This window comes from Onychomys torridus, chromosome X (assembly GCF_903995425.1).
Source record: "Onychomys torridus chromosome X, mOncTor1.1, whole genome shotgun sequence".
Lineage (NCBI taxonomy): Eukaryota > Metazoa > Chordata > Mammalia > Rodentia > Cricetidae > Onychomys > Onychomys torridus.
This window is the reverse complement of record NC_050466.1, coordinates 23,976,125-24,001,512: the sequence shown is the minus strand read 5'-3', so window position 1 is coordinate 24,001,512 and position 25,388 is coordinate 23,976,125. Positions and strand designations below refer to the sequence as shown.

The 25,388-nt window shown below is 37.3% G+C and overlaps 1 protein-coding gene across 1 annotated transcript in view; it reads left to right on the top strand.

The window, feature by feature from the left end:
- Tenm1 (teneurin transmembrane protein 1) overlaps window positions 1–19,432 on the top strand; it is an 811,545-nt gene extending 792,113 nt beyond the window's left edge. Inside the window, exons 31-35 of the mRNA XM_036174144.1 lie at window positions 3,207–3,503; window positions 10,114–10,501; window positions 11,346–12,566; window positions 13,099–13,241; window positions 14,960–19,432. Coding sequence (XP_036030037.1) covers window positions 3,207–3,503; window positions 10,114–10,501; window positions 11,346–12,566; window positions 13,099–13,241; window positions 14,960–15,718 — 2,808 coding nt within the window. The 3' untranslated portion in view covers window positions 15,719–19,432. The remainder of the gene's footprint in view (window positions 1–3,206; window positions 3,504–10,113; window positions 10,502–11,345; window positions 12,567–13,098; window positions 13,242–14,959) is intronic.
- The last annotated feature ends 5,956 nt before the right edge of the window (window positions 19,433–25,388 follow it).

Genomic DNA, 25,388 nt, shown 5'->3' with positions numbered 1-25,388 from the left:
TTGGCAAATATGAACAGATGATCCATGGAAGACATACAAGTGGTCAATAATTCTTTTAAAAAGTTCAACCTCATGCCCATTACCAACTGAATTAATACAAACTTCACAGTAAAGTGCCATTTTGTCACTCTCATATTTGAAAAACTTTACTACTATTGTTACTAAGGATAGAATGAGATTGGCTCTTTTAATCAAGTGGGATACGAATTTTGTACAGTCTTGTGCACAATCCAGCAATCTCCCAGATCACATCTGGAGTCTTTTAATACATTCTTGTCATTCAATACAAAAATTTTACCTATAAAGACCTACATTGGGGTTGGGGACTTAGCTCAGTGGTAAAGAGCTTGCCTAGCAAGTGCAAGACCCTGGGTTCAATCCTCAGCTCAAAAAAAAAAAAAAAGACCTACATTGTAGAAATATTTATGTACGAAATTGTTCAGCAAAGCATAAGGCACAAGAGAAAATGAAAACAAGAATGCTAAGTTCCAACTATGAGAGAATGAAAACACAAATATTTATCATGTAGTAAAATATTATGCAACCATTAAAAGCCATATTTCAAGAATACACATTAATGTGGGAATGGTGGCAATAAAACATTGGTGGAAAAAGGAGGACACAAGGCTAACCACTATCCAAATTTTATTTATATATATGAAAAATTATGGCCCCCAGAGAAAGATAAATGGGAAGAAATGCAGTAAAGTATTAATGGAAATTCTCCTTCGATGGTGAAATCTCATTTTCATTCTTCATTAGACTAAACTGATCCATTAGTTCTTTCACCTAAACTTTGCCAACTTTAAAATTGTTTTTTAGATTTATTTACTTTATGTGTATGAATGTGAACTACCTGAGTGTCTGAGAGTTCTAGATGGTTTCTGTATTTTCCAATGGAGGGAAACTTTGAAACCAAATATACTCAGGGAATACAGATGGAGCTGATAATTTTTGAGAAACAAAGTATATCACGTTACTGCGAAAGGAAGATACGATTCTGATATGAGAGTGGGCACTTCATAGTCATCCAGGCCACTAACAGAAAAAGTCTATCTGAAATTGAAACTTTTGTTTGTGAGAACCCATAGAAATTTCATGTTTGGGTGTCAATGGGGTGTGGTAGCCAACTAAGATTATATTCCAGTGTCCATGTATATGTTTATAAAATTTTTGTGGGGGCATGATTCATAAATATTAGGTAAAGAGATTCTTGACCACCAAAGTCAAATGTTAACATAGGGCTGAACAAATGGCTCAATAGTTAAGAAAACATACTCCTCTTGCAGGGGACCTGAGATCGTTTCTCAACACTCAACTGGTGAGTCATAACTATCTAGAACTCTCAGACATTCAGGTAGTTCACATTCATACACATAAAGTAAATAAATCTAAAAAACAATTTTAAAGTTAGCAAAGTTTAGGTGAAAGAACTAATGGATCAGTTTAGTCTAATGAAGAATTCTTATTGTTTTCTTTTTATTTTTACTCATATCTCATTAACCTGTAATTTAACATTCTGCACAGGCTCTTGCTGACAATTCTTGCCCATATAAAGGTTTTTACACCAAGCTGAAACTCCTTTGGCATTTGACACATGGGCCTATTCACAGGCCTAAATAAAATGAGTAAAGTGATCATCGTAGTATGTATTTTTAAAATAGTGATTACTGATATTTTACAGTTTCCCAAGAGCCTGTATATGTGAACTCACTTACATTTTAGCAAAACTCTGTTATAAAAAGTGATAATATCACTTCCATTTCACAGATAGTAAAATTAGGAGCCAGGTAGGAAAAACTGACTGTTATCTAACCCTGTAACTGAATCTCTTGACTCCCATTTATTATTACTTACACTTCTCAGACTCTTTCCCTTTTTGTTCTGACTTCAATTCTCCCAGACACACTTGGACCTTCTCCACCCAAATCATAGCATTTCCTCTGAAAGTTGGGTGAAGAGTACATGTGACTCCAGCATTTTCAACTTCATATGGTAAATTAGATCAAAATAAAGTTATATTTATAATAAAACAAAAGACCTACTAAAACTCAAAGTTAATCACACAAAACTAAAATTAAGTCAATTTTAAAAGCTCTTCCCCAAGTTCTACCCACCCTTCTTTGAAAGTTCACCTTTTCTTCACGGACTAAACTCTCTTAATGATTAAAACCAAGAGCTACTTTCTCCTGGAACGCACACACAGAAAGTTTCAGTGCTTTGTTTTCTGAGTGATTGTGCCATAATCAGCAAGTCATAGCAGAAGTTTTGTGGGTCTGCCAAACCTGACATTCCTGCATGAAAAGTGGAAATGTGGGTCACTTGTCCAGATGCTTTGAAAAGCCACTAAGTCATTTTGCTTAGTTTGAATTGTTTTAGTAAATCATTTCATTATCTGGATCTCTCAGGTGGACCTAGCTGGATGTCATCAAAGCCAAGCACCACTGAGTGTTGTCACTGATAAAGTTCTAGTCAGGGTCCCTGGAATGGAGTTGACTCAGAGTCAACTGTAAGGTTTCAAGGTGCCTGCAGAGAATACCAGCAGATGCCTGTGACTAGAACTAAGCCAAACTGCAGTCGTTTTTGAACTTGAATCCAAATTTCTCTTTCTTTAACTGGTAAAGCAGTACTATACTTGCCATCAATGCCACCATGTTTACCTGCAAGCCTCACTGGGAAATGTGGTTGTGTGTGGTTCCCTCACCAGATACTCTGAGTTCCCTTATGATGTGAAGTTCACTGAATCCAGATAAACATGAAAATCCAAAGCGGCAAACCCTTCCTAAGTCTAATGGAGATCATTGTGTTCTTTTTTTGCTGAATTGTAACTCCGGATTTTCTAGCCATTTGATTAGTTAAGAAATGTGAAACAAGCCAGGAAGCCCCATTCTAACTAATATCTAACTCACAGAAAATAAGAGTATGTCATTATTAAAAACTATGGTGGCACACTTGAGTCTTTATTTGAACAAAGACAATCATCAGCCATATGATGAAGGCCAAGATTATATCAGGTACTTTCCGAGGAAATAAAACATAGCTTTGTCCCTCCAGAACACTCTGGTGAGGAACCAATGATAACCATGAGGAATCTGAGGTGAGGAAGTCTCCATCACTGGAGAATCCAGAAAAGCTTCAGAATTGTGAATGCACTAGATTAAGAATCAAGGCAGCTCATAAACTGTATTTCATCTTTCTTTTTGTAGGCCCATAACAGAAACCTACTCTCCATTGATTTTGATCATATGACCCGCACGGGAAAAATCTATGATGACCATCGAAAATTTACCCTTCGAATTCTTTATGACCAAACTGGGCGACCTATTCTGTGGTCTCCTGTAAGCAGATATAATGAAGTGAACATCACATATTCACCTTCAGGATTAGTCACATTTATTCAAAGAGGAACCTGGAATGAAAAGATGGAATATGACCAGAGTGGGAAAATAATCTCAAGAACTTGGGCTGATGGGAAAATTTGGAGCTATACCTACTTAGAAAAAGTAAGTATGTGGAAGGGTAAATGAATAAGAATATTGAAAGTGGCCCAAAGTAACCAACTTTATGAGGACCCACAGGAGAAAAGTCTGTGTTCTCATTGTATAAATAACAAAAATCCACCATGAACCTATAAGGATAGGCTGTTTTTCAACTGAAAACATCCCCATTCCAACCCTCTGCCAAGTACTTTTTCAAACTGAAGTCAGGATAATGGCTTAGCTTTCTACTCATTTGAGCATATTTGTTCATCCCCTTGAAAAGGTATCTGTATTATTATGAAAGCTCATACTGAGAGAAAATAGCTAGTAAATTCCAACACTGTGTTAATGTATCTCAGTTCTGGTAAAAGGCCTCTTGCTCAACAAAACGGATTTTTTTTTTTTTTTTTTTTTTTTTTTTTGCCTAGCCAGTGAAATTTTCATTGTACACATTTGCGGACTAGTTCTCAAAAATAATTAGCCTGAAGGAACAGTGGCAGAGAGTATTAATTGGTAATAGTCTTTTGTGGGTACTAAGCCTCCAACAGCATCCACAATGGGAGCCTGTACCCTCTGTCTGGAATAGAAGGATTCTAATCCCACCACAGGAACCATTGGTGAAACATTAGCCCCTCCGCAGCAGAATGGTTTCTGTTCAGATCGTTAACAGTAGACAATAAGAACAATTAACCTTGATCTGCCATTGCCATGTCTGATCTCCTCCTAAGAAGTCTTTTCTTCCAAATGAAGTCATTTCAAATGAACTTGTCATTCCTGAATTCATTCCTAGGAAAATTAAAGGACACTTTCCCCAGAAAAACTCAAAGGTAATCGGTTGCAAGGTTACCCACAGGATCTCTTAGAGGGACTCGAGAGTTTACAGCACACGTGATGGAAAGGGAACAATTTAGCAGCTTCTGATCCAACTCTCAAAGTTTAGCTCCATGCTGTTGGACAACCAGTTTACTACTTCCCAGAGTCACTTGCTCAAGAACCTCCCATGTCAGGAATAGCTAAGAGACAAAGTATGGTTTGCTTGGGAGCAAAAGTAAGAGGTAGTCCTCTGATATATCCCCTCTGGGTCCTTCACTTCTGGGAAAGCTTCTGGAATGTGTAATCTGTATCCTACACAGGGGAAATCTGCATCTCATGGAGCAAATCTTTCTTCTTTTGAATTTCAACAAAGAATGACATGGAAAATCCTGTGGCTAAGGTCTACAGAGTGTCTAATGCACTCAAACATTAATTGAATCCAAATACTTGGTAGCATAGTAAAAGTGTTTCAGAAGGTATTTACTGATAACTTGGCTATATATGTACATTTTAAGAGATGTATATGTATATTTTTTAAAAGTATGCCACTGACTTAACAGTTTTCCTTCCGCAGCGCCTCTGTGACTTGAGAAGTAGCCAACAGTCCTTAGGGGCATAGAGGGCTATAGCCTCCAGAGCACCAGAGTGTGACAATCTGAGCTAATTGCCTGAAGACAGTAACATCTAGGCCTCCTAAGATTCTTCCTGTGATGCTGTCTATATAACAGCAAAAGCATCTTTTGAAAACTTAAAATTCAGCATCACACACAGAGTTTTCTCTAATACCAGTGAGATGTGGCCTCTCTTTTTCAAAATAACAATTTATTTCATCCAATTTACTTCTGGAATCACATAAAACAAATTTTATATCAGTTCTCTTTCTATAAAATAAAATATTTAGTGGACAACAGTTCCTTTCAACAAAACAACAACAAAAAATGCAGCATGGGAGTAGGTACTCGTCCGTATTCCCATCCCTAATGAGGTAGAGGCAAAGGGAATCACAAATTCAAGGCCCCTGTGACCCTTTCTCAAAAACAGTCAAAAAGGGAACAAAAAACCCACCTCATGTAAGTGGTGTATTCCTCATCTAGAATAATATGTTAAGAGAACTTCAATGACTTTGCATTGTTTACTGAGCAGTGAAACAAGCCTTTTAGTTATTGTGCCTTTATTTCCTGTGTAACTTATTCTTTAAATTGAAGGATCACCACTTGTTTAAGCAATCCTAAAGTACGAAAGTCCAAACCTACAAAATACATAATTACAGAATGGTTTCTTACTTACAAAATGGTAACATTCCTAAGACTTCTGATCATAATAATCTATATGATTGCCAGAACTTCCTAATTCATTCTGAAATTGATTTTAGTATATTATTATCTCCAGTGATAAACAACTAATTCACTGAATAAATGCAGGACTTAATGAAATAACTTAATCTTAAAAAGTAGATAGTTGAAAATAGCTATCACTTACTTCAACTTGATGGTAAATCAAAACAGGAACAATGAAAAGGAAAAGAGGAAAGGAGAAAATAAAAGCATCTTTGAAACTGAGATTCAAAGAAGACTAAAAAAAGATAGTTGGATTTTTATGTACTTTTTCAGGGGCTTGCTGTTCTGGGATTCCTTTTCGTCTTTCTAATCCTGTATTTTAACATGGAATTTGCTACCACATTCTTTCAATGAGACAGGATAAGGGCAGGGATGATGGTATTACTTCTTGTAGTATGTAGTAAGAATGATCAAACTTTAAAATCTATTTTTTTACCCCCAAAATATTCTGGCATTATGTCTGCAAAGCCTCTTGCCAGGCTGACACCGTGATATATATTGAAAATCAGCATCATACTTTTTTTTGCCTTGGCAGGCAATGATTTTGTAAAAAAAAAAAAATAGTTTGGCTTTCTCTAGAGTAGGTGAAAGTTAAACATATCATTTTGTACTCATTAGGAGAAAAATAATTATTTGGCTAATGGCTGTGGTTGCTTAAATAGTCTCTTCTCTATTAAGAAAATCAATTATTATTTCTTAGTTTTTCTGTATGTGGTCATTAATTTTATGCCTAGATTTATGACACATCTCTAAGTTAATTGTATTTTGAAGACCTGTGCAGCTAAGTTTTATTATATATAATGTAAATCTTTCAGTTTCTTAAAAATCACTCTTACAAGCTCCATTTTTAAATGCACTTAAATATATTTTATAATAATTTAATAAGATGGTTTAGTTTTACACATTTACACAAAATTGCCTATTTGGGGTTGTTCTCAAAGGCTCTCTGCAGAGACAGAATGCAATCTTTGGCTTGCGTTCCCAGGTAGCCCCACACTGCCATCTGGTGGTCATGTGAATACTGTACCTTTTCAAATTTCTACTTTCATTTTAGGCTTTTTCAATTAAGTACACAGCCATGACTGTTCTCCTTTGTTTTCCTTCACAAAGATTTCTTTTACAGTATAATAATCTATTAAAAGAACACAAGCTTCCCACTCTATTATTCGGACTAATAAGGAATGGCTTTTTATCCGGCAGTAGCACAGTGGACATTGGATAGACTCATAAGCATTGTTTTGGAACAAACTGATGATAATAATACCAATCCAGAGTGAAAAAGCAGCCAAATAGGGCTAAATAGTATTGTGACAACAAAACAATTGCATTCAGGAGATTTCCAATCATGTCTTCCACGTTCTTTGCCATTAGCAGGAAGTTTTAAAGCAGACTTGGGGGGTAGGAGGCTTTGGAAGCAGCTGAGAGTCAGCACGATAGAGGCACAGGGTTCACGCACTGGTTTGCTGTAGACTAGAGGAAGCAAACAGATGAAAGAATACAATAGCAACACAGTGTAAGTTTTTGGCAAAGCTACTACAGTGACTGGAATAGACAGGGTGGTACTGGATAATGTGTGGCAGCCATATGGTGATTGTCCCTGGCCCACACCACAAGTGACAGATGTCATTTGTTCTTGGCAAACTGACAGGAGAGAGTGGAAAGGAGCTGGAAAATCAGACTTTCGGAGTGGAAATAATACAAAGGTATTTTCACCAATTACTGCATCTACCCACCCACCTCAATGTTCTACCACCTGCTGTTCCATTCATAGGAACAATTCCTTCCGGTTCTATGGAGTTTTGCATTGATGGAGGAGAGCGGGCCTCTCTTCATGACCCCAGGCCTGCACAGGATTGTGCCTTTTATTCAGGAGGGTTTGTAGATCACCATGATAGAACTCCAAGATGTGGCAAGCTGCAGGTATTCCGTTTGACAGGATTTGTGCATCTGCTCCTGAATCTCCATGCATAACGTTGGTAGAAAAGAAATGACGACTAAATGATCAAATCACCACTGACTTCGTGGCATTGACATGGAACTGAGAAATCACTAATTCCCAGAATTAGTATAAGAAATATAAGATGTGCCATTGCAAAACACACGTGAAACATTATATCATCATTCTGTCATTTTTTTAAATTCATGTTGTAGATGCTTAAGAAATTAACATTCGTACTTACTTGTGTGATTTGCATGTAGAAAATGAAAAGATGCCTATGTTTTCACAGCATAAAGTTCAGAAGTTAAGCTTAATATTTTTGTTTGGTAAGGTAATTCTCAAGAGAGTTGAATGCCCTTAAAGAGTTTTATTAGAGTGCCTGGGATGAATCATTTTTATCTTTATTAAAAGAAAGAGTTGAAGCACTAAGGATGTAGCATAAAAGTGTATACACTTTTGTTTGAAAGTGTTTGCCACACAAGCATAAGGACATAGAAAGCTATGCATGCATAGCTGCACATTTGCCTTTAACTCGGATGCTGTAGGGGACAGAGGCAGGAGGGTTGTTGGGGCTGACCACCAAGATAGCTCCAGATTCATTGAAAGGCAACTTCTCCGGAGAATAGGACAGAGGGTTATAGAATAGGATACCCAACATCCTCTGGCCCATACAAGTGTATAGACAGATGTATAAGCCCACATACATACATGCACACACACCACACACAAACAAATGAAATAAATTCTTTCTTAAAATGAATTTTAACTGCCAGTGAATTAGAGTTTTCCTGAAAATAGTGCTTTTGTATGTTTTTGTAAATTGATGCTGATTTTTTTATTCTGTGGTACTGGGGATTCAATTTACAACCTCATATGTGCTAGGCATGTTCTCAGGCTGTTAAAAGTAATTTATTTGCCTTTAATCCCAGCACTTGGGAGGCAGAGCTAGGAAGATCTCTGTGAATTCGAGGCCAGCCTGGGCTACAGAGTGAGTTCCAGGAAAGGTGCAAAGAAAGCTACACAGAGAAACCTGTCTCAAGAAAAAAAAAAAAATTTTGAGAACAGAGCCTTTTAAGTAGCTTAGGCTGGCTGTAAACTCACTCTGTATCCCAGGTAAGCCTTGACCTTCTGACCTTCTGCCCTCTGCCTCCTGAGTAGCCTGGATTACAGGCCTGTGCCATCAGACCTGGCTTATGTTTCTATTTAAAATTATAACAATATCAACCAATGTTTATTAATATGTATATTTATTATAGATAAGGTGTTATACTATGACAAATAAGTGAGCATAAATTACAAATCCATTGTGTGTTGGAGGTGTACATAACCAGAGAGTTGTTCACTTTTAATGCCTTGCTCCCTTAATATTTAAACATGAATCAGATTGAAACATGACAAATATATTACAAAGCATGTATCACAATATTCAATGTGTATCTTTTCAGGAAGACGTCAACTGTATATAATCAATACATTTTGGTGGCTCAGAGTTAATTCCTGATATACTCTGTCCTCACTTTACCTCCGTCCAATCCATCTCCACATAGAAGTAGCAGTGACCTTTCTAAAATATCAACCTCACTGTTTCTCCCACCTTCTCAAGTGTGTCCTTCAACTTGCTTTAAACTTTACAATGGCTCCCCTACTGCAAATAGGCTTAAGTGCAAATGCCTCAAAAATTCGCAGCATGTTCTAAATTCAGCTGCATTTTTACCATTCACTATCACTACCCCCAAACCACACATGTTCTGGCCACACAGAATTCCTCCCATTCTATGGGAAAATGGCCATTTTCATAGGCTTCCTTAATACTCAGCCCCTCCTAACACTGTACCCTTTTCCAGAAGTACTCTTTCCTTCTGAATGATACATCTGCCTGTATTGGTGAAATTATTAAGGCCACTCCACGTAGTTAAAAGGGAGGTTTATTTTGTGGGGTAACTTACAAATGAAGGGATAGGTTGTAGGGTCTGGCAAAGGTGTGGCCCAGTCCGGTGGTGTTCTCTGGAGAACTCTGCTCGGTCTACCCCCAGCGTCCAGGGTCCCAGAAGCAAATGAGACCTCCTCTTGATCCTGGGTCTTCCGCTTCCTCCTCTGCCCCGCCTTGTGGGCGTGACCATTACCGAAGCCTCAATGGGGGTTGGAACTTCCAGGCCAATGCTGGAATGGCTACCCACTACATCCCTGTCTTTACCTGGCCAAGCTTTAGTCATCATTTATGTCTCAACTTGAATGGTCTGTCCCTAGGAAATTTACTCTGGCCTCATAAGTCTGGGATAACTGTTCTACCTCCACTTTCCAGAAGTACTTTGTACATCCTGTGTCTTAACTCATTTCATACTGTATTATAATTGCTTGGTTACTGCAAATACCATGAAGGCAGATAGCATTATTGTGTGCTACTGAATCCACCAAGATCTGCCACAGTCTCTGGATCATAGTAATTGCTCAATAAATTTGTGTTAAATGGATGAACACATATTTCTTTTAGTCTCTTCAATGTTAGTGATATAAATCATAGTATGTTGGTTTTGTCTCGTTTCAGTCTGTAATGCTTCTCTTACACAGTCAGCGGCGTTACATCTTTGAGTATGACCAATCAGATTGTCTGCTGTCAGTCACCATGCCAAGCATGGTGCGCCACAGCTTACAAACCATGCTTTCAGTGGGCTACTACCGTAACATCTACACTCCACCAGACAGCAGCACTTCTTTCATCCAAGACTACAGTCGGGATGGCCGACTTCTACAGACTCTGCATCTAGGGACTGGGCGCAGAGTTTTATACAAGTACACAAAGCAAGCAAGACTGTCTGAGATTCTCTATGACACCACTCAGGTTACACTGACATATGAAGAGTCTTCTGGAGTGATTAAGACAATACACCTGATGCATGATGGATTCATCTGCACAATCAGATACAGGCAAACAGGTTTGTTATTATACATCATCAGCCATATTCTTTTATAATTTTATGATCACATTCATAAAAAGAAATGTTAACCTCTGTGCTCATGTTTACCTGAACAAATTTCTGTTTACTGCTCATACTATCCTCCACTCTAAATTTAAAACATGTTATCATCTTCCTAAAAGCTGATTCATTAATAACATACAGTAAATTTCTTTCTCTCAGCTTTCAAAACAATTGCAACTTCAGTGCTTATCTTAACCCTCTATTTGTTCATATCCATCCCTGCATCTTCCCCAAGGTCTATGTACAAGACATGAAGCTCTGGAACCAGCTCAAGGCCAGGGTAACCTCTATAAGCCTCAGATGATGACAAAAGTCAGAACCCTGGGATTTATTTCAGCCTTTGGATTCATAACATGCCCGAAGCCAGTTACTTGAATGTTGGACATTGTGAAAACCTGACCATCTGACTTTGTAGCAAAGGTTAAATAAAATGAACACATTTTGCCAATGATGAGAACAAGAAAGCATGTGCATAATATCAGTTTTTCCCTCTGGGCTACTAGATGGGTTATTACTTCAATAGTCCCTATAATTAAATTGTTCTGTAACTATGATATACAATATTTTCCATGTCTCATGACTAAAATTATAAACACACACATAAGCACACATGCACACGTGCGTGTGTGAACACACACACATACATACACTGATATGCCCAGGCATCAGACATCAGTGACAAATCTATAAAATGATATGATTTTGAATATAAGTATCAACAATACTTAATCAAAAAAATATGTGTTTGTTCCTGGCTTAACAGGTGGCTCTTTTCTCGTTTTTATTTTGGTTTTTACAGGACCACTTATTGGACGTCAGATTTTCAGATTCAGTGAAGAAGGTCTTGTAAATGCACGGTTTGACTACAGTTACAACAACTTCCGTGTCACCAGCATGCAAGCTGTGATCAATGAGACCCCTTTGCCCATAGATCTATACCGATATGTTGATGTTTCTGGTAGAACAGAACAGTTTGGAAAATTCAGCGTAATTAATTATGATTTAAATCAGGTTATTACCACTACAGTGATGAAGCACACCAAGATCTTCAGTGCCAATGGACAAGTCATTGAAGTCCAATATGAGATCCTGAAGGCAATTGCCTACTGGATGACTATTCAGTATGATACTATGGGCCGGATGGTCATATGTGATATAAGGGTAGGAGTAGATGCCAATATCACAAGGTACTTCTATGAATACGATGCTGACGGGCAACTTCAAACTGTTTCTGTGAATGACAAAACCCAGTGGCGTTACAGTTATGATCTGAATGGAAACATCAACCTCTTAAGCCATGGGAATAGTGCTCGCCTTACACCTCTCCGATATGACCTCCGAGACCGCATTACTAGACTAGGAGAAATTCAGTATAAAATGGATGAAGATGGTTTTCTGAGACAGAGAGGAAATGATATATTTGAGTATAATTCTAATGGTCTGCTGCAGAAAGCCTACAATAAGGTTTCTGGCTGGACTGTACAGTATTACTATGATGGGCTTGGGCGACGTGTTGCCAGTAAGTCTAGTCTAGGACAACACCTCCAATTCTTTTATGCAGACCTTGCCAATCCTATAAGAGTCACTCATCTGTACAACCACACGAGCTCAGAGATTACATCTCTTTATTATGATCTCCAAGGCCACCTTATTGCCATGGAGTTAAGCAGTGGTGAAGAATATTATGTAGCCTGTGATAATACAGGTACTCCACTAGCTGTGTTCAGCAGTCGGGGTCAGGTTATAAAGGAAATCCTGTATACACCTTATGGTGACATCTACCACGATACTTACCCTGACTTTCAGGTCATAATTGCTTTTCATGGAGGACTCTATGATTTTCTTACTAAATTAGTGCATCTAGGGCAAAGGGATTATGATGTTGTTGCTGGCAGATGGACAACACCTAATCATCACATATGGAAACAGTTGAACCTTCTTCCTAAACCATTCAACCTCTACTCCTTTGAGAATAACTACCCAGTTGGCAAAATTCAAGATGTTGCAAAGTATACCACAGGTATTAAATTGAATGCAATTAAGCTGAACTTGAACTAACTTAATGTTGGCCATCTTATCACATAATCTTAATGCCTTTGTAGAAATGTTCCTTCTTCATACCGCATTTTCCAGAGTAAGAAAAGCATGTAACTTTTCATCAGATATAGTTAGTGCTTTTGCATTCTAGTTTATTATTCTTTCCCTTTAAGCTGTTGCTATGCTTTGTCCTTAAAAGCTTGCCAATGTATTCTCATAAAACAATCAGGATTAAATCAATCAGAAATAAATCCAGTGTCACAATCCATGTGGTCTTAAATCCAGTACAATATTATGAGTTTCACTACAGTGAACTGAGCCTCTTCCTAGGATTGCCCACAAGCCAATAGATTTCCCTACATAGGGGACAGGAAATTGTTTTAGAGTGAATCAAAACAGGGGAAGGTTACTTTACTTTCCCACTGTCTAAACATTTACAGCAGAAGCATATCTTTCAAGTTTGGAAATGCTTTTTCAATGTCTTTTTTTTTTCTTTTAAATTTTGTGTCTCACAGACATTGGCAGTTGGTTGGAGCTATTTGGTTTCCAGTTACATAATGTACTACCTGGATTTCCCAAACCAGAACTAGAAAACTTGGAATTAACTTATGAGCTTCTTCAGCTTCAGACAAAAACTCAAGAGTGGGACCCTGGAAAGGTTAGTACAAATTTTAGCTAAAGAAAAAAAAACAGAAGAGCATCTAATAAAATATGATATTCTATACTTTTATTTCTTTGAGGAGCTTTTTTTAATGATTTATGAGGAGGCTTCCATAAGGAAAAGATCAAGAAAGTAGAGCTTTGAGAAAAGAAAAAACTAGTAGATTACTTGGTGCCTGCTGCAATAGATACCTAAGAAGAAAGAGGATTTGAACTTCTTAAGTTGGAAATCAGCTAGCAACAGTAATAACGGATTCTATGTGGAGAAAAACTGTGTATTAAGATATAAAAATCAGATTTCAAACTGTCAAATAATTTCAAGGATGATGCTGAAAACATGAAAAATAACATAATAAAACTGTTTAGATAAAGAAAACCATATGCAGGCATAATAAACAAAGATACTACATTTGATAAGGATAAAGTCTTGGAAAAATATGAATGTTGAAACAAGCAGGTGATTTAATGAAGACTGTAGAATATGAACAGAAAGGAAAAGGAAGGGAGAAAAGAAAACTGAAAGTTGGGTAAGAAAATAACATTTAGGTCAAAAATTATAAGGGAAAGAAAATTCTAAATAAATATATATTGTAGAGTTATGTCTTTTATAAGCATATGTAATATATACATGTTTTTAAAACTAAAAGCCATCTTTAAAAAGATATCAAAATGTTAAAAATTATTGAATACTAGGAGGGTTATTAGTCTTTTCTCTTTGTTTCTTAGCAAGTCTAAAATTTGTCCAAGTAAGGAAAAATTTTAAGTATATATAAAATGATCAGCATGTCTTTCATATTTTTCATATTTTTTTCAGTTATTTTATAAGGCCATGAATTACGGAAAGCATGAACTATGCCTTATACCCTTTTTCTAATATCACTATGTTTAATGTATCACTCTACGTGCAATAATAACATCGAGATGGTGTCAGTTAAATTACTGAATATAAAATCTGTGTTTTGAGTAAGCTAGCCTATTTAAAGTTCCTGCTATACCCCTCCCTCTAATATCACAGAAGAAGGGACATAAAGAGCATAAGGAGCAGAGGTTGGAGGAACTACAGCAGAAATAGTATATTAGGGACATGACAAACAGGTACATTCACAAACTCTCAACAGCTCTGGTTATCTGCACCAGACGAAGGCAAGATCAATGTTCCAGCACTCAATGACTACCTGAGGAAAGGAAGTCAGTGATAGCTCTGTATCTTCATGCATCTGGGCAGCACCAATTGAACTAATTGGGCTCAGTAGGATGTACAAATATAAGAGGATCAAGTTGGGAATGTGATGTGGAGGGAAGTACCTGGAAGAAGTTGCAAGTGAGGAGTAAGGAATGGATTTAATCAAAATAAAATATATTCATGTTGATTGGGAAATTTTTGCAGAAACTGGTTGCCACAAGTCCATGCTGAAAATAGTAAAAGCAAAACACAAAGTTTCTTGTAGCTCTGAAATTGTGGGATACCATGTTTGAACGTATTTTCTTATACTCAACTAAAGCAAGATGCAAGACAACTGAGAAATTAGTACCTGTAAGCCTCCTTTTCGCAATATTTGATGTAGATATTCCAGTTTGGGCTTTTTAAAAAAAATAATGATTAAGTGAAAACTTAGAGAAGGAATCACCCTTGCTAGCCTTTCCTTCCCAATAATCACTAGGCATACAACAGGTACCTAACACTGTACTGCATTTGCCCTGTGCCTTCTTTCCTAGATGATCCTGGGCATTCAGTGTGAGCTCCAGAAACAGCTCAGGAATTTCATTTCCTTGGATCAGCTTCCTATGACTCCTCAGTACAATGAGGGGCGGTGCCTTGAAGGAGGGAAACAGCCAAGGTTTGCTGCTGTCCCTTCTGTCTTTGGCAAAGGTATAAAATTTGCCATCAAGGAGGGCGTAGTAACAGCTGATATTATAGGAGTAGCCAATGAAGATAGCAGGCGCCTTGCTGCCATTCTCAACAATGCTCATTACCTGGAAAACCTGCATTTTACCATAGAAGGGAGGGACACTCACTACTTCATTAAGCTCGGGTCTCTGGAGGAAGACCTGGTGCTCATTGGTAACACTGGGGGGAGGCGGATTCTAGAGAATGGTGTCAATGTCACTGTGTCACAGATGACTTCAGTGTTGAATGGGAGGACTAGACGGTTTGCAGATATTCAACTGCAGCACGGAGCTCTGTGCTTCAATATCCGGTATGGAACGACTGTCGAAGAGGAGAAGAACCACGTGTTGGAGATGGCCAGACAGCGCGCAGTGGCCCAGGCCTGGACTCAGGAGCAGAGAAGGCTACAGGAAGGGGAAGAAGGGATTCGGGCATGGACAGAGGGGGAAAAACAGCAGCTTTTGAGCACTGGGAGGGTGCAAGGGTATGATGGGTATTTTGTCTTGTCTGTTGAGCAGTATTTAGAACTTTCAGACAGTGCCAACAATATTCACTTTATGAGACAGAGCGAAATAGGCAGGAGGTAACAAAAGAAATCTCTGCCTTTGCGTCACCAAAGACTGCCTGTTTTTAAAACAAAATAAAATGGTTTATTGTATTGGTTTTCTAGATCAGAACTCTGTATATGTAAATATGGAGGAAAAACATATCTAACTGCCTTTCAATGTGACAGAAGATGGTATTTTAATATTGTTTGTTTAAACTCTTTACGAAATGACAGAGATTTTTAGTTCTTGTGTGGCAGTATTCAAAAGAACACAAGCTTAACTCAACAGCTAACACAAATGTTTTCGAAAGCACCACTTTCAATTTGGTGAGCCATGCATATGTTCAACTACATAAAAAGAACCCAAGGCTCTCAATTTCTATTGTGACACCAAGTTTCACATCTAACTGTTGGCAGAACTTACAGGCTACTTGAAAATGTGGTGCAATAGTATCTGAACCTTGCATCTCAAAAGACTGCCAGCCCCTTCACATTGTCCAGATCTGTTTGAGAAAACTTAAAAGGAAATGTAAAATGTCTTCAAGCACCATCTCCTGGAGTCAGAAACTGTTTTCCCTCCTTCCCTGATTTTTCCTCCTTGCTTGTTAAAAAGTAAATGCCATGTTGTTGTGCTGTGTTTTGGCGTGTGGTGGCTGGCTTCGATCTACCATGCTTTGCTGCAGGTGTGGTAAGCAGGCTAAAGAGAGCCACTGTTTTGCTTGTGTGTCCATGATACCAAAGCAGCTGGTCGATGTGACCTATCTCATACAACTTGTTTTGACTCAATTTTTTCGCCGTTTGCCCAGCTGTACTGGTGTCATGTACATAGCTTTTATTAACCTGGGTAAGAATTTCTCGTTTATATATATAGGGTGTGCTTTGATCATAGTTTCTCATTAGTAATCCAGTATTTATATACTAATCCAATGGTTTGTGCACATGAAAGATAATATACTAAAAAGTATCTGGTACAATAGAAGAGGTTTTAACAGGTGTATATGCCTGTAATGGTGATAAACATATTTAACTGCTGCAGAAATTCCCAAGAGCCCAAATCTCAGAAACAATAGACCTTGTATGAAAGTGAAAATGAGTTGCTGCCTCATCATTTCTTCCCACTTAGATTCATCTTTCAAATGGAAATTTTGTGTTGAATCTCTCCCAGCCATAAGCAGAAAATTGAATTAAGGGAATCCTTTCCAACTTAAAGCATTTCAACTAATTATAGAAGGGCAGACTAGTGGGTTTTTTTTACCAACATAATTTATGTGGCTACTTTAGTTCTCTGTCTTTAATCCATTTATTTTTATTTAATCATCTATTCCACCTAAGAAAACAACTATTTTTAAGAGGGGTTGTTTTTTCCATAATTGCACAAATTTAGAGAAAGGTCAGGGTTAATGTTAGTATCTGCTGCAGTTTCTCAATCTCTTATGAAACCTGCAGCTAAAGAAGCCACTTGGTGAGCTGAAAAATTTGTGTCCATTGACAAAGAGGCAGTTGATAAAATGCTGTGTAATTGCAAGTTGCCACAAATGAAAATTCATGACAGCACAATGTGCCCAGTAAGAAATTCCCATGACACAGCTTCTACCCTCACATCACCAGGTGAACATTGCTATGTCTAGAGGAGAATTTATGATGGACTGTTTATTTAGATTCTTTCCAGTTACTACCTAATACAATATGGGCTTTGTAATGACAGTTTCATTGGAAATATGCAAAGTCAAAATCCAGGCTCATGTTAAGATTTTTTAAGGAATCTGGCACTCATTATACAAAGAAGAATGAGAGAGAGGAAAAGAACCCCAGCAAATAATAGAGGAGGGTGTATTAAAATATTTCATTGCTAAAACCTTCAGGTTCAGCTCATCACATACTTATACATGCACTGAGGATGAAGGGAGGAAAAAAGAGAATTCATAATGAACTCATCATTTATCTTTGTAATTGGAAGCACATCAGCTCAAGATATTGCTAATCCAGATTAAAATCCCAGTGTAGGATTTTTCCTGAATCAGGCTTGGGTCATCAGTACAGTATTCCTTCACAATGAAATTCTGAAAAGTTTCACAAACTCGTTGAAAATTTGAATACCTCCACACCAACCTAAAAATAGACCTTAAGTTTCTAGAACCTCTGACGTTCTTTTAAGTCAATGGGAAAATAATTTGTTAACTGTATATAAAAGTGCATTCTTAAATGTGGTGTATTTTTATCACTAACCCAATGTGTCAATATTGGAGTCTATTTTGCTTCTATTTTAAGTGATTGCACTCTTTTGCAACTCACTAATGATGTATCATTTTCAAACTGTTTTAAATAACCATTAGAAACAAATATTTGGAGCTATTCCTTCATAGTAATTACCTTGAAGTGTGCAATTCTAGTTTGTAATACGTATTTAGTTAGTTTGTGCCTTTGGTTACCTAAAGTTATATTTGTATTATATTCAGGAAATGCACTTTTTATCACTTATAGCTGTGGTTTTAATACTGCCTTGAACTATTAATGTTCTTTTTACAACTCCTAAAGTTTTGAGGAGGAAAAGAAAAACCAAAAGGTTAGCCCTAAAAAGTCGCAAATCTAAGAGAAACATTTTGGCATTTCTGAATAAGAACAAGGAAATATTAAGTATATTGCTTTCTGTTAGCAGAATAGAAAGGATGCTTTCACTGAATTTTAGTTCTAAAGTTTAAATGAAAGAACAATTCCTTTGTGTTGTCTGATGACAGTGCAGCTTTGAAGAGAAAAGCCATGCAATTTCTCACATACAAAAGACAGGTAGCTCACACAACACAGCTACCCGTACCACTCAAGTAAGTTACAGTGAGAAAACAGTATTTGGATGCTCCTGTGAGGAACATTCTGGGAGGGATGCAGGAAATTCTCTGTGGCTGCTTCTTTTCCTTAGGCCCATTTCATTTGTGCTTTTTGGTTTTAATTTGTTTTACTGTTGCACTATAGTCTAGGGATCCAAATGAGCTAAAAAGTTCTAAGTTTAAGAGATATTTAAGTACATCTATTTTTAGTTGTCATTCTAATCATTATAGATTGGAAGCATGATTCTGGAAGGAAAGAAAAATAAAGCTCAATTCATTCTTTCAGCAAAACACTTGCCATAGAAATAAGTATATGTTTTATTTTTAACCCAACAAAATAATGTATAAAATAAGTGTGTCATTTATTATCAATTCATCTAGGAGATCTATAATATATAGACTGCATATATAAAATGTAATATATACAACACATCCAAATATATGGAAAATTGATGATGTATAATTTAAAATTCATATGCTACCTACATAGAGAGGTATAAAATTCCATTATAATTTCAATTAGAGTTTTACTTTTCATTACTGTTGACACAGTTTCAGGCATCCGGTCCCTTACTTCTGCATTTGCTTGCTTTCTTTCCCACTAGACCTGTTCCCACAGTAACTTTACCTGAGAGTCCAGGCAAAGTTTTTGCATTTCTGCAGATTTGTGTTAAAAGCAATTTAGTTCAATTACAGTGAAAGCAGAAGTAGAATAATCAAGTATTTAAAGAAAAATTGGAGGGAATTGGGATGTATTATACCTTGTAGGGAAAGACATGCCTGCAGATTCAATGTACCGTTCTTGTTTTCTTGGAGGAACTCACATATACATAGCTGACCTGACTAATACTTCAGATCTCAGACTGCTCTTCCGCAGCCTTCTGTAAGGTTCTTTATTAAGCAAAGAAAACAAAAACCCAAAAAAAAAAAAAGAGCAAAAGAACAAATAAACAAAAAAAAAGCAAAGGAAAACAAATAAAAAAAACAAAAACAGTTCAACCACAAAACCGTGACTTATTTCAGTGTGTCCTTCATGTGAAAGCTGTTAAGGACCAAATGTACTACTGTGTGTAAGAAGAACTTGCTTCCTAAACAGTAATTGAACACACTTAGAGTTAACCTGCTGTGGATTGTGTCTTGGCAGTTGTCATCTTACATTATTTGTCAAAGGAAATGTGTTTGGCAGTTAAAAATCTTTCCTTAGATTTAGTGGTGGACTTTAACCTCTTAAATAAATGTTAGTATATCAGATTGTGTCCTTGAAAAATATTTTACGTGTATGAATCATGACAGTGTCTAAATCTTTACTGTTCTTCTGGCAAAAGCATCGGTAAGAAAAAGGGTGAAAAGGAGAAGTACAGCCTTTATGTCAGAAAAGTATTCTTTTTAGCTGCTTACTTTCTCATGAAAAGTAAAGATGTTTACAGTGTATGCCAAGATTTTCAGTTTCTATGTAACAACAGTTAGAAGTTCTAATCATACTGAAAATTGTGTTCTAATGGCCTGAGCCATGTTGTTAAGAAACAATAAGTTCCAATTTTGTATTCCTGCGCTCCTGTGCTGAAAAGTGACTGGATATTGTACAGGTACATGTTCTCTGGCTGCAGGTCAATGGTCTTTTGCATTTTGCTCTGGCTTTCAAGCCAGAAGCATGCGTTTTTCTACAAGAACATCAACAACGTGCTGTAAATATTTAAAGTTAAACAGTATGTGTCAATATTTGAAAGAAAAGTACTTTGAATATTTCATTTTTAAAAAATAAAATTGCAAATGAAGATCGTGTCCCATTTTATTCATGCGCCAAACTGCATCCCCCAACTCAGTCTGGTCAACTGAGATAGGAAAAGTGGCTCCTTGGCAGGGAACAATACAGAGCACATTATTTTTGAAAATGTAGGTGCAGAAATCAAAAAGTCACTAGTTCTAGGCAGAAGTCTCTTCATTTTTATTTCTCATACAAATAGGATCTATGACACAAATGACCACCTAATAAACAAAACAGAATGGCTTCAGTGAATTCAAATGCCTCCAGGTTATGACTTCTTAAAAGGCTTGCTCTGTCTTCTTGGTGCCTTCGTCAGCAATAAAGAAAAATCCAATTGAATAAATACCTGGTGATGGAGACCTAGAAGAGCAGGGTGTCTAAATGCATTGCCAAAAGGATGTTGGATGGAGGAGTCACAATCATAGAAAGAAGCCACAGCTCCACATAGGCCCTCCACCACAAGCTATGACAATTAGCATTTGTCATTTATTTCTCCCACGAAGACATTTCTAAATGAGACTACAAAATCTGGCCAATAGGTCTTCAAATATTTGACTTGATACTAATGGTATCCATCTACTGCATAATGCTCTTTACTGAAAATTGACATTTACAGCACTTCAGAATGCCCTGCCACTTTTTCTACTGATTGATTATATAAGATATGTAACTGGTATATAAGACATTATATTTATATGCACACATACAGAAATATATCTATATAGGATATCATATGTACAATACACACTATAAGCGAGAGTAGAGTGAAACCATCAGATTGGACCATGCCATAGGTGGAAATCAAGGTTTGGGAAAAGTCAAAGCTGCAATAGCTGTCAGAGAGAACAGCAAAGGGCAAAGAAAGCCTTCCTGGTGCTAAAGAGATGGGTGTTGTGGCAGGAGGGAGCCTGTAAACCAGAGCAGCCTAGAAGTTAGAACAGTGGTTTAGGAGGTTTCTGGACCAAAAGATCAGGGTTGGGGAGGGGGGTGCATGGAAATTAGATACCCCATTGCCAGAGGTAGTCAGCTGTAAGAGAAAATAAGGGAAATAGTGGATCTTTCAGACAAACAGCCACTTCACTAGTTTCTGAGGAATGCTGATTTTAGGCTTTTTGTTTCTCTGCCATCAATCCTTCCGTTTACCCAAAGTCCAGCCTGAGCTGAGCCTAGACTGTCATTTAGACATTGGTCATGCCACTGCCATTTGGACCTAACATACACATGTACAGAAAATGACTTAGGAAGCAGAAGATACCCTTGTCTCAACACATACCATCAATACAAAGGAAGGAATTTATTAGTTTCACCTGTGGATTTCTTTTTAATTGTGCATTCTACCTGACTCTCAAATTAAAAAAAAAAAATGCCAAGAGCCCCTATTTTAACAGAAACATTATAGGAAATAAGAACTTTGTCTGTTTACCTTTACCTTTAATATTTGAATATGTATGCAAATATTTTATACTATTGCTACCTTAAAATCATGTACTTCTAGTGCTTCCATAACCCAGTAAGATGAATAAGATTTAATTATTCCTACTTAGTAATTGCTGTAAAAGTATCAGATTGACCTAGCTAAGGTCACATGGACTGTGATTGACCAAATGAAAAGAAAACACAGGGCTCATGAATTCCTGCTTTCACTCCGCCTAACTTCTTGTGAGAAGGTAATGAATTTCAGGGGTGGGAGAGGGCCATCAGTGTGTGTGTGGTGTGTGGTGTGTTCTGTGTGTTTTCGACGAGTTCTATCCATCCAGTTTGTCACATTTGTTACATCAAAACATGTCCTTTTAAAAAGCAAAAGAGGAGCAAATGAGGGGCAAGAACACTAATGCAGGGACACGTTTGCTGCACAGGCAAGCATGAGGTTCTGGGTTTGACCCTACAACACACATGGCACAAAACAGCCGGGACCTTAAGGCACAGCCCACGCTCAAGACTAAGTGGGCAACACACACTGGACTAGATACAGAAGGAGAAAAGGATGAAAAAAAATCTCAAAGGTGGAAGGAATGGGAGAGTGGAAAGGCTGGTTATGGAAGGAGTAGGAGAACGGAGGAGGACTATGTTCAAAATGCAGTAAATGAAATTCTCCAAGAATTTGTAAAATATTGGGCTGTTTGTTTTGTTTTATATATTTCTTTTGTTTTGTTTTGAACCTAGCATAGTAGCACATAATTATAACCCAGCACTGGGGAAGCTTCCTGGCCAGCCCAGAAAGAGAACCTGTCTCCAGAAAAAAAAAATAGGTGGACAGAGCCTGAGGAATGACACTTGAAGTTGTCCTGTGTCACTAGCATGCACACAAGACCAGGAACACACATCCACATAAAACTCAAATGACCTACTAATAATTCAGCCTTTTACTAGAAATGTGGCCAGCCAGTGACCCCAAAGTATGAAAGTCTCCAAGTTTAACTTTACCCCTAGCTGCAAACTGAGAACTAGATCCCTGCATTTCCTGCAAGGGCAAACACAGGCAACACCCTTGAATTTATGGCACCCCAACAAGAAAACCAGTTTTCATGTAACCTTGAAACACTCAAGGACAAATCTGCCTTTTATTATTAATAGACTTGGGATTCTGAGCTCAATAAAGTGAATCAAATAAAACATAGTCTAATGTCATAACATTCATAACAGATTTGAAAATGTTTCTCACATTTTCAAATTATCCATTCTATCTAAAGAAAGAATGTCTGACATCCAGCCCTTTATATATACCAGGTGGCTTCATCATACATATCCGTTGTAGATTTATTCTACCTGTGAACTGCCACAAGGCTCCTTGCCTGTCACAGTCAAACAGACAATTACCTAAGCTTGTCTCCCTGCTGACCTTATGCTTCTAATAACAAATGTCTGAAGAAATGGACTAGTATTTATTTGGTAAGCTGCCATACACATTGTGGGCTTGCTGACACACTTTTCAAAAAAGATGTATTCTTGGCAATGCATGTGTCAGGTTCCAAAGAAACTGAGGAAAAGTCTCATTAGTACCTGTGGCTCCTCCCAACACTTCTCACCTGGCCTCCTCCCCTAAACCAGTCCAGGAGCTGGTCTTTGCTTCCCTTCCCCCAGGTTCTCTTTTCTATATAACCTCAGTGATTTTAGCCATGATTTCTCTTGGTTCTTCTTTCTTGGTCATTTGGCTCCTAGCTGGCTTGCTCTTGACCTCTTTGCCTTCTTGGCTTTCTCTTCACTCTTCTTCCTCTTCTTCCTCCCTTCCTCTCTCCATATCTCTCTCCCCTCCCATGGCCCTGTTCTATCTGGACCCTTCCAGATGCTTCTGGGTGACCTCTCTCATATCTACAATAAACCCTTCTCCTCAACCATACCCAGGATCGGTCATGTGCTCATTTTCATTCAGCATGTGCTTTTTTTCTACCTTGACTTGGCGTCTTACAAGTATACCTGATTACCACTATAAAAAGTGCACCTATTACACACTGGGAAATAATACAGTTACTCATGTTAGGGAAGAAAAGAAATGGAATCAACTTGATGAGTAAAGTCCAGCCAGAGAAGAGGCTCATGAACTGGAAAGTTTGACAATAGTAAAATCAGAAAAGTTCTTAATTTTTCCAGGAAATCATTCCAATACAGAAAGGTAGTCTTCATCACTGCTTTAGTTTATTAGCAGCATCTGTCCCTATATTTTATTTATTTGTTTGATTATTTTGAGACAGAGACAGGGTTTCTCCATGTAGCCCTGGCTGACCTGGATCTCTGTATTTAAATGACTGTCACTGTATTTAAATGAATTAGGTAAATTCAAATTTACCTAAAACAAATTAGGTAAATAAAACATTCAAATACTTTATTAAGAGGTGAAAGACCACTAATGATTTCAGGAAGCATTTTTCCAAAGAGACTCATAAACAAACACACAAATATCACTCACATATTTAGTTATTCCATGTGAACAGATTTCAGAGAGGTAAAAACATGAACTCAAAGTAAAGATGAAAGGACTGGGTGACACACCGGACCACTCTACATCTTCCACTAGGAGATTCTTCTTTTCATTTTGTTTGTTTGCTTTGGTTTTTTGTTTTGTTTTGTTTTCATTTTTGTTGTGTTTGTTTGCTTTCTTTGGTTTTTGGTTTTTCTTTTAAATTTTGTTTTCTTTTGGAAGGGAGAGTGGATGTGGGGACAGGGAGATGGATGGGGATAAGGATACATGATGTGAAACCCACAAAGAATCAATAAAGTTTGAAGAATTAAATAAAAACTTGCATTGAAATCTAAATTCAAGCTAAAAGACTTTTAAATATTTTTAGGGACTGAGGGTGTAATTTGGTTGGTAGAGTGCTTATCTAGTACACAGAAAGCCCTAGGTTAAAACCATGGTGTTGCAAAAGTCAGGTTGGTGGCTTATGACTCTAATACAAGCATTCAGGAGGTGGAGACAGAAGAATCAGAACTTCAAGGTTATCCTCAGCTACACAACAAGCTGGAGATCAGCCTGGACTACATGACACCCTATCTAAAAAAAAGTATTTAAACATACTTTTATCTTTTAAGTTTTATCTTGAAAGTAGACTTTTTAATTTACTTAAAGTTAGTGATATTGTTATTTCAACAAATAACAAGCTGCCCCCAATGCATTGCTGTCACCATACTCCATCTTTGCATGCTCGAAGCATCCATGTTAAATGTTAAGTATGCACAAAGTAGCTCTGTCTATCAGCAGCTCACCCATTATTAACCAAGCTCACAACACAGACTTCTAATGTATTAGTTTTCCTGTGGAGTATGGACCAGAGTATTTGTGCTGATTCATCGTACCACTAAATACAAATCTACCTACATATTAGGAACTTCACTTATATATTTATCAACTTTTGGTTATTGTTGTCTCTAAATTTTCTTTTTACTGTTTTTACTGTTTTCCTGTCCAAATGGACACTGAACTGCCTGAAGGCAAGAAACAGGGGTTTTGACTTCTCTGCCCTACTATGTTGGTTGAGGGAATGAATTCTGTGAGCCCTGAAGCAACTTGGCATACTATCAATCACAAAAGCCATGAAAATACAAATGTGAGAAGAAAACACTGCACATAATCCAACTCTTACTTAGGTTTCAATGACTCAGAATTGCTGAAAATTAATGAAACCACA